The 10000-nt window shown below is 40.5% G+C and overlaps 1 protein-coding gene across 1 annotated transcript; it reads right to left on the reverse strand.

Annotated features, from left to right (window-relative positions):
* Positions 1–2094: 2094 nt before the first annotated feature.
* Cav2 (caveolin 2) lies at positions 2095–9718 on the reverse strand. Its single transcript, XM_032906924.1, has 3 exons — positions 9398–9718; positions 8852–9039; positions 2095–4242 (listed from the first exon to the last, which is right to left on the reverse strand). The coding sequence occupies exons 1-3, from the start codon at positions 9545–9547 to the stop codon at positions 4092–4094; spliced, it is 489 nt and encodes a 162-aa protein (XP_032762815.1). The 5' UTR covers positions 9548–9718; the 3' UTR covers positions 2095–4091.
* Positions 9719–10000: the final 282 nt, after the last annotated feature.

Below are 10000 nucleotides of genomic sequence, written 5' to 3' on the forward strand. Positions count from 1 at the left end.
TTATTTGGGGATCATATTTTCTTCTAAATATTTCAATTGGTTGGCCCTATTGACTTTGTGCTGTAGGGAGAACATATGTAGTAAAGTAAACTGCTTACTGCATGGTACCCAGGAAGTGAGAGGAGAGAGACAGCAAAGGGCTAAGATCCCATAATTGTCTTCTACACTTCCAAAGACATGGCGTGTTCTATCTAGACCCACACTACTAAAGGTTTCACCAGCTCCCAATAGCACCACTGGCAAGTTACCGAGCCTTTAAGATCTGAGCCTTTTGGGGGATCACTTAAAATCCAAACCATAATACCAATTAAAACATCAATTTTGTTAGTAAGTCTTCAAATTAATCTGAATTAATTTAAAATGTGCCAGAACATTTTTAGGGGATAGAATGATAATATTTGACCTTATAAAAAATCTAAAAATTCCCATCATAAAAAATCAAAGTAATAAAAAATGTCCTACAAGCCATGGAAGAGTTCAAAGTATATCTGTGAATGTATATTTAGTATGCCAACTGAGTAATTGACAGGAACTGCATTTCTACATTTCTTCTTCTTCTTCTTCTTCTTCTTCTTCTTCTTCTTCTTCTTCTTCTTCTTCTTCTTCTTCTTCTTCTTCTTCTTCTTCTTCTTCTTCTTCTTCCTCCTCCTTCTTCTTCTCCTCCTCCTCCTCTCCTCCTCCTCCTCCTCCTCCCCTCCTCCTCCTCCTCCTCCTCCTCCTCCTCCTCCCTCTTCTTCTTCTTCTTCTTCTTCTTCTTCTTCTTCTTCTTCTTCTTCTTCTTCTTCTTCTTCTTCTTCTTCTTCTTCTTCCCTCCTTCTCCTTCTCCTTCTCCTTCTTCTTTCTTATTATTATTATTATTATTATTATTATTATTATTATTATTATTATTACTACTGTTGTTCTTAAATTTCCTGGACTAAGTAGCCAAATTTGTAAGAAGAGACATACTCAAATCTTCATGTTATAAAATACAGTGGCCTTGTGGAGCTTTTGGGGAAACATTTAACTCAGTATTTTCCTTACAGATAAGAACTCTAAGACTCAGAAGCTAAGCCATTTGCAGGAGGTGAACTACAGGAGTTTTGGTAATGCCAAGGGTGGAATGGGGATGTCTCACTTCTAGGGCAGGGGTCTTTCCCCACTGACAACAGCTGCCCAAGAAAGACTTGAAAGTAAGTGAATGGGACTTAGATGAATGGTAAAAAGACTTTTTAAAGTTCTTTCAAGCCATAAAGAACATTCAAAAGCAGCCAAATACCTGATTTATTAACACATTAATTGACCACAAGAAAGTCTATGCCAATATCAGCAGTTGTTCCGTACATACTTACTCTCCAAAAATAATTTTGGAGAAATCTGGCTTTGGGATATAAAGTATTTTAGTTTGTGAGTTATATTGGTATCACTTTCATGTTTAAGAGTTAGAAATAGAGACATCAGTTTATTTGGGATTAGCAACATGAGACTTTACAGAGATGAAACGTGTTTACAAGCCACCACATATTACTTATCAAGCGACAGAAAAGTTTATATAGAGCCTCTTCAAGAGCTAGAAAGACAGAGAACCAAATGACCTGTCTCATAATTCTTAAGGACAACATTCTTTTTCCTCATGTGCATTTGCGCCGTGCGTGTCCACATTTTCTCATGTGTGCACACACTTGCGTACATGGTTGTGCATGCATCTGTACACACTCAGAGGCCTGAGGTCGGAAGACTTCTATCACTATTCACCTTGTTCGCTGCAGCAGGACTTCTCAGCTGACTTCAGAGCTTGTGGATATGACTAGTCAGCCAGCTGGCACTGGGGATCCCATCTCTATCTCTGTAATGGTGGAGCTAAAGATGGGTTGCCAGGTTTACATGGCTTCTATCTGGGTTCTGGGAATCCAAACTCTAGTTGTGCTTGCATGGCAAGCGCCATAGTCCTTTACCCATCTCCTCATCCTGACAGATATACATCTTGGGACAGTAACTCATGTACTTGTTATTTGAGGTTTTAATAAACTTCATTTGAAAAGGTTCTTGCTCTTAAGTTCTAGCTGTATGAAATAAGCAGCAGAAAGACAAAGTATAATGAAATCAATAAAGGCATTCACTGTTGAAAAGATGTTTATTATAGATAATGAGGGAATTTCTTTGCATCTGACTTCCAATTGCCCCCCCCACCAAAAAAAGAATCAATATACTTACATAGTTAATTTTGATTCTTTTTATTCGTGATTTGAGTTTTTAAGACAAAATAATTCATGAAAAGTTTCAGTAAAAGTTTCCTTGAAAGTAATTGATATTATTCAGAAAAAAGAAATCATATACATATATATATATTAGTAATTAAAGGTTTTTACATATAATTATACATATTTGTCTTTTAAATCTGTCAGAACTATTTAAAAAAGGTTGAGGCTTATAATTTAGTAAACTAATACTTTATTGTTAAAGTTTTGACTAATCAATATATCCAAGTGTTTAAATTACAAATAGTAGTTATAAAGCATTGAGACTGACCTTGGAAACTAATAAGATACAATGTTCATAGTCACATTAGTGGCAATGTTTTGTGGCTATTACTGAGCTATGACTTCTTTTTCTGAGGATGGTATGATACCCTAAGGACATTTTGAAACGTTTCTTTTATGATTACCATCAAATTGATATGAGATTTATAACATGGGTTTTTATAACCATAATCTTTTGATCTGGTCTGCAATGGAATCCCAGTTCAATCACATTTAATATTGACCAGAATTGAAAATTTGAAAAAAAATTATTTATCTTCACTAAGTGAAGGTTTGACACCCATGAGAATATTCAAGCAAATACTTCAGGTTTTGATAATAACTCTGAAATTTGAAAAATCGTATAATTATAATGTAGAAAGTTTTTATATACCAATATTTAAAAGGCCATACTGAGTAAATGTTAAAATCGGTCTAGAATTGAAAAGGAAATAATGTTCATGGGTTACAAGACTCATACTAGAGAAGATCTTGAAAATTTGTAACTGATAGTTTTTAATTTACATGTGTACTTTAGTTTTATAGGCCCTCACAAGTGTTAATTCTCCTGTAAGTTTCTCTACATGAGCCACTGTAATGTGCTTAGATCTTAGACATAGTCTTTATCATAAAAATATTAACTAGCACCAGAAGTACTTGAAAGTAAGTGAAGCATCATAGGAATGTAGAGTACAGGTTAAGTTTCTACTTATTCGGAAGAAAATTTCAGTAAACAAAACAACTACATATCTTCTGGTCACAGCCAGATGAAGCCCAGTCAGAAAACATTTGCTGGGGAAGTTGGAGAGGTCACCAGGACAGCACATTTTACACTGTATCCCAAAGAAGCTACAAAACTTCTCATATATGACATCACAGTCTTACAACGAAAGTTACCCTATGGTAGCTCTGCTTACCTTGTGTATGAGATCAATAAGATAGCAAACACAAGCAAAAGCACTCCAAAGCGATTGCATTTGAGTAACACTTGCATTAGGTATAAGATATACAGCAAAACGAAACGTCTTGTTAAAGAGGGTTACAGGCTAATAATATTGCAAAGGAACACATTTTTCACATTTATCTGTCTTATTATATTTGATAGTTATTTTCATAAGTATATGCTTCTGTTACTGCACTAAGTTTCTAGAATGTTTGAATATATTATCTCTACCTAGCCTTATGATCATATCTGTAAAAGTAGCTTTAAGACATTACTCCTAGAGTAAAAGAAAATAAGAAATTCCACACTTGTATGAGCAGTTATGCACAAAATTACTCTAGTGTCTGAGGAAGTTGCCCTTTGACCATTATCAAATCATCACTACAAATGTATGTTTTTTTCCGAAAGCAGAAAGCTGTCTGTTCTTACGTTGAGTGTTGCCAACTCTTGTTACACAATTAGATATGGAATCCTTGGCTTTTAGTGGGGAAAATCATTATTGCTAAAGATCTGACAGTGAACATTGATAAACCTTGGTCCCATCTTAAGAATAATTATGACAAATGGAAAGTGAACAGAACAGTAGTGCTTTTGTGTCACATCAGCAGAGTTGTACAGTATCCAAATATTTGGACCTGGGGTCTGAGTGTTCAGTCATGGCTCAGTTGCATGCTGACAGAGGAGAAGATGCGCCCTACACTTGTACACAATGGGCCAATGACAACATCTGTCACACTCTTCCATATCGTCTGCACGGAAGGCAGGACCATGAGGCAGGTCTTCACAAAAGGCATTAGGATCCTGGAACGGGGGTGAGAGAAAAATATAAGCATTGCTAACGTTAGCACTAACAATTTGTATAAGGGACCTGACACACACGCATGAACAAATATAAGAATGACAACTGAAATGTGGTTCAACAGTTGTCAATATATAAATGGACAATGGCCAGTCTGGTAAGAAAAGCCAGAGGCATACTGTTTAACAGATAAACAGGCACACAGATGATAAATGTTAATATCCTTTCTGCTGGTTGAACACCAGTGGAAACGGTAAAATAAAAATAAACAAAGGGGTTTATTTCTCTGCCAGATCTCTTCCCCTAACCATTAACTTGCTAGCGCTTCCTATTTCTCTGAGGTCCTACTTCCTGCCTGCCTTTCCTGTGGCCTCTCACTTTGCCTCCCCTCTTATTCAGTCTGGTTGGGAGTCTCCTCGTTGCATTTCTAATGTACTGAAACAAACCTAGCAATTTTCAAATTTATCAAAAAAGCATGGTAAGTAGATAGTTATATTTCTTTCTTCCCTTTTAGATTATATGCTGAACCTTCTCCTTCACTAAGATTGGTGTGGAAATAAGCTTAGTATTTTGTTTGCTTCATACTGTTATCAACATTCCCGACATTAACGACTGCCTATTATTATTCTCCATAGTAATCGCACTCGCCAAGAAGGTCTGTGTACTCTAGTTAAAAGAGAAAATATTTATTCCCACGCGTACACCTTTTCTTAAGATAGCTTAATATTCTTCAATTACCCACGTAAAGTTTTTGTGTAATCCCCTGAACAGCGTTCCCTTTGAGGAAAAAAAAAGTATTTGCGAATTCTAAACTCTGCCAGAGAACTCGATGCCATCTTTATTGTCATTTGGGTGGAGAGTTGGGGGTGAGGCTGATTTCTTGGTTTGTTCTTAAAACCTGACTTAACTATTGATTTTAACCCAAAGGATCGGCATCTGTGTGTTTGATAAATATGTTTTGAGAGTGCTGAATTATTCACTTTCCTATTTACATCGACTATATTTATGTTATGTTTTGTTCCAACTGCTAAATATTTGAACCAACTTTGTAAGAACATTAATTATGGGTATTTAGAGCTAAACAGCTGACTTAAAATTGAGTGACAGCACTCACTCAATACAAACTTTTCACTTTGTATTCCGCACACTTCTCACACAACGTCACTTCCACACTGCCACAAATGAACAAAAGGTGGAAAATCTTAACCAGTTATGGGCCTAAGCCTTATCGCATGTCCCTAAGATGTCACATGGTACCGTCATATAATAAATAATAATCAATAAACCTCTTTTGAAATCAAAATGCATAATGAAAAATTAATGAAATAGCCTCACATTAAAAGACACCTGAAGTTTGTGTCTGAGAGTTTTGTTTATCAAGCTCACCTCACATTGAGTAAGTTGTGCCCTACATTCTTCCTTAGTCAAATCCTTTTCGATCTTTATAACCCCTTATATCTCTGGGCTCTAAAAGGCACCTGAGTATTTTGTGATTTGGTGAAATCCAATTGCCTGTGAAAATGGAAGATTTTAGTTCATCGGATGGGGTGAGCACATTTGATTTTCTGCACGTTATTCTCTTCGTATGCGAGAGTTCAACAGTCTATAGAATTTGAACCGGGCTCTTAACATCCTGAGTCGCTTCTCTTCTAAATCTGCACACCGTTTAGACTGGTGACGAATGTGTTGAGGCTCACCATAATCAAGATGCTTCTTCTGTGGACCGCCTAATCTGCCGTCCCCTGGGCTGCTGCCGGACAGCTAGTCTGGGGTCAGGGGTGATTTTGTCTTTACACTACAGAGTAAAGCCTGTGTGGTCTCAGTAGTGTGCTGGACTGGAAACAAGACACTGAGCTGTGTGTTTCCAGCAACCTGACATCTATTTTCATCGCATTTCAGGAAAAAACAAAAAACAAAACGAGAGTATAGATGTGTGACATTTCTTTGGTTATGATGTGTTTATGTACAGAAAACTTATTTGTGAAATGGTAAGAAGATCTGACCAAGGTATCAAATAAAACCAACTCACCAGTCCTATCGACCAGAATATTTGACTGCAGGTCCGATACAACCGGATGTTTAAATTTTAGTTTTTGTTATTTACTTGGGTGAAGAATCTGAAATCTACCTGTTGCGATGTAGACCCAGCTGTTGGAGAGGCTGAAGCATAAGCACTGCTTGAGCCCAGGAGTTCAAGGCTAATCTGGGCATCATAATGGCCTCAGTGTTCACAAATATACGAAACAACTAGTAAACCAAATAACTCCTGTCCCAACAATAACAATATCAAAAACAAAAATCTAAAATCAGGTGCGTGGTGACATTGTGACTTGGTTAAAAGGCCCTTTAGTTTTTATTTTCTCATCTGTGGTTAAACAATCAACGATCCCCTGATTTAAAAATATAAAATAAATGCCTGAAAAGAAAAACAAAACAAAACAAAAAAACAAAACAAAATAAAAACCCAAAAAACAAAAGCCAAGCTTGCTCAGCCAAGTCAACTCTTCTATAAGCCTTCCAATTGTTTCAGTTTATATGTTAGGGGCATGCAGTCCATTGATGCTATCTGTTTCATGAAGCTAAAACGTAACATTTAAGCACCGATTCATAGCTGCCTGATGACAAGCATGTGACAGTTAAATATTAATGTCCCACTTGAATGCAGTTTGAGAAAGGAGCTGAAGTTAAATAATACATATTCTGTGTCTAAAAGGGACGGGGTATGATGATTCACCCAGTAGAAGCCAGACACAAAGCTCCTCCCACTCCCAGGGAAGACAGGTGGAGAGAGACATCATTTAGAGCATCATTGTCCTACTGTCAATATCTTTCCACTATTTAGCAAAAGAGAACACCCCTTTTTTTCAATTCTTCCCCCAAAGTTGTGAGGAGCCCTAGTGTCGTCAATAAACCTTCATTGTGTATTTACAGAGAGCTCAAAGCTAGCATGTCACCTTATGTTATGGTTCCTTTGTCTTTTTCTATTTTTTAAAGTAAAAAAAAAATAACAGTCATTCAAAATAATGTATCAATTTTAGTAAATTGGGAATGTCCAGTTTTACATGTTGATTTAGGTATGTAAAAAAATCACACATGTGGGAATGTCAGATATGAGATAACTATACTCACACTTGTGTGGACCTGCAGGTACACAAAAGCCAAGAGTTCCACATCTCTGGCAATCTCTTGGCCCTTTCCACATGGCTGCTTATAGCCTCGAGGGATCAAATCTGTGTTCTTTGTTTATCCTTTCGTCATCTGAATTTATATTTATCTTGCAAAACACTTCTTTTGATCTTCAGATTCTTTTCCCTCACAGAGTTACCCTTGTCTCAGCTTCTCCACTGGGGTTCCCCATGTTTTCTCACTATTTGCGTTTGTTTCTAAATCCCCCTCCCAGGCAATGGGCTAGCTGAGGAAGACTGTGTCCTCACCAGCAAAACTGAGCACGCACTAGTCTTGGTGTGCAGAACTAGCTAGCTAACAGCAGAGTGTAACTTGAGACTGAAAGAAGGGGCGAGTTGGACAAATCTTTGAACTCTGAGACTGCATTGGGGTGTGGCAATGTCCCATAAAGTGAAAATCTAAATGTTGGTATCTAGGGTTACACGTGCCAACAGGACCACCTTGAGAACTATTGTGACACTGGGGATAATTCCTTGAACAAAGTGGATAACCTTTAACACAAAGAGTTTCTTGGAGGAATGTACTGTTTCCTTAAGAAAAATTTGAGTGCTTAAAAAATTGTTGTAGGGCTGGGGATTTAGCTCAGTGGTAGAGCACTTGCCTAGGAAGCACAAGGCCCTGGGTTCGGTCCCCAGCTCCGGAAAAAAAAAAAAAAAAAAAAAGAACCTAAAAAAAAAAATTGTTCTATAAAGCTTATGGTGCGCTTTGAACGTGAATAACTTTTTAGACATCCTGTCAACATTCGATTGGTTTCCATTATTTCTTTTTCTTGTAACTAGAGGCCATTTTCTTTTGAGTTTCGTAGGTGGAACAGTAATGTAATGGCCTCTTTCCGTGTTTCATAGCTTGAGATTACACGCTTTCATGGTAGGTGTGCAAACCGTCATTGTAAACACCTCCCATCTCCTCTGGGTCCGTGGTTTACCAATAGCAACACTTGAGTGGCCCCGGTACACAGCACTGTTGCTAAAGCCTTCTCCATGGGTCAGACTGACAGAGCTGTTTGGCTCTGAGATCACGTTTGTTTTGCCCAGCACAGATGGTAACCGAATAAAAGTCAGTGAAAAGAGGAAAGGACCTGCCCAAAACCACAGGCACAGGTCACAACAGGCCCTAGAGAGAGAAGCCTATGGCAGGAAGCGGCCTTCCAACCCCCACCTCCGCACTCAGCTCGGCCCTCTGCGTGGAAGGGAAAATCACACCCAGGAAAGAGGCCCTTGCTTCCTTCTGTTTAAACTCTCAGCCTGAACTATTATTCTAAAGAAAGCACACTGCCCTTCAAGATTTCTCAGGTCTTGTTAGCCTTGGGAACTAATGAAAGTGTTCTCTCTGCAAACCGGCCTGGGAAATAGGAAGAACAGTGGGCAGGTGGCAAAATGTCTGTAAGCTTCAGAAGGCAGATCCACCCCATTTGTCCCTTCTCACCAGATGTGCAGACAGCTGAGGGTAGCAAACAGGATACCCGCAATGAAGGCCAAGGGGATGGCCAGAAACACCGTCAGGAACTTGTAGATCACGTATTTGCTGATTTCAAAGAGCGCGTGGCTGCAGATCCACACTTTGTCAAAGGAGTGTGTAGTCTGAGGCTCTGCGATCAGATCCTCGAAGCCTAGCTGCAGATACAAGAAGCAAGGACTCACGCTGTCATCCAAACTGTCAGGGGTAGGGTGGGGATGGAGTGGGGACGGAGTTGGGGGTGGTGGTGGGAGAAGTACTCTAAACAGGGGAAGTCCGAAGGAAAGGCCACCTGGCTAGAGTATTCCCAGCTTTTCTTACGAGTGACAGTGGGCACACAGGAATTAGACACACATTCCTGGGGAGCCCGAGGGCTGTGGGACCAGGGCAGAGTGCCAAAGGCACCAGCTAGAGCAATGGAACCAACTCCCACTGTTGGGGAGAAGTTGAATGCAGCATGCCATGGACCCCAGCAGCCTCCAGCCCAGGTGATTGAGAGCCCAGCCTGAAACTCACCTTGAGATGAGAGTTGAGCTGGTGAGGATCCCGGTCCTGACTCGAGTCAACATACTTCTCAGGATCTGCGTAGTCGACGACACTGTGGTGGCTGTAGGCGTCGTCCGCCATGAAGAGCTGCACGTCGGCCTTCTCGGTCTCCAGCCCCATGGTGGCTGGTGTTGCGAGACTGGCTCGGGTCGGTTGGTCCCTAGGCAGCACGGCCTCCCCTTCCCGTGGCTCCCAGCCCCGCCCCGCCTGGCTTCGCCCAGCCTAGCCTCGGGCTGCCCAGGCGGCGGCCGCTTCCCGCTGCCGGTTCCCGCTCCCAGCCTAGGCTGGCTGAGTCCCGCCCCGCCCCGCCGGGCCTGCGGGGAGGGAGGGCACCTCTCCAGTTGCTCGCCAGAGCCCCAAAGAGCCGGGGAACCGGCTCGATGAGTCATCTCCTGGCTGGGTGAAGCCGGGCAAAGTAGACCTCCCGGGCCACTTGGCTAACATTCTGACCTGGATGCTTAAAGGCAGGCGGATCGGTCCTGGGAGGCATGTGTATGGGAAGAAGGTCTAGGGGTGCTAGGGGACAAGCATTGGGGAAGTCTACATGCATCTGCTGGTTGGGTTGGGTTAGAG

This window comes from Rattus rattus, chromosome 6 (genome assembly GCF_011064425.1).
Source record: "Rattus rattus isolate New Zealand chromosome 6, Rrattus_CSIRO_v1, whole genome shotgun sequence".
Lineage (NCBI taxonomy): Eukaryota > Metazoa > Chordata > Mammalia > Rodentia > Muridae > Rattus > Rattus rattus.

Excerpts from the sequence above, each read along its gene's own strand:
- Cav2 (XM_032906924.1), bottom strand. The coding sequence starts at position 9,547 with ATGGGGCTGGAGACCGAGAAGGCCGACGTGCAGCTCTTCATGGCGGAC. Across the intron at positions 9,040-9,397 it reads AGCTCAACTCTCATCTCAAG|CTAGGCTTCGAGGATCTGAT; the intron begins GTGAGTTTCAGG and ends TTGTATCTGCAG. Across the intron at positions 4,243-8,851 it reads CTCAGCTGTCTGCACATCTG|GATCCTAATGCCTTTTGTGA; the intron begins GTGAGAAGGGAC and ends CCCCCGTTCCAG.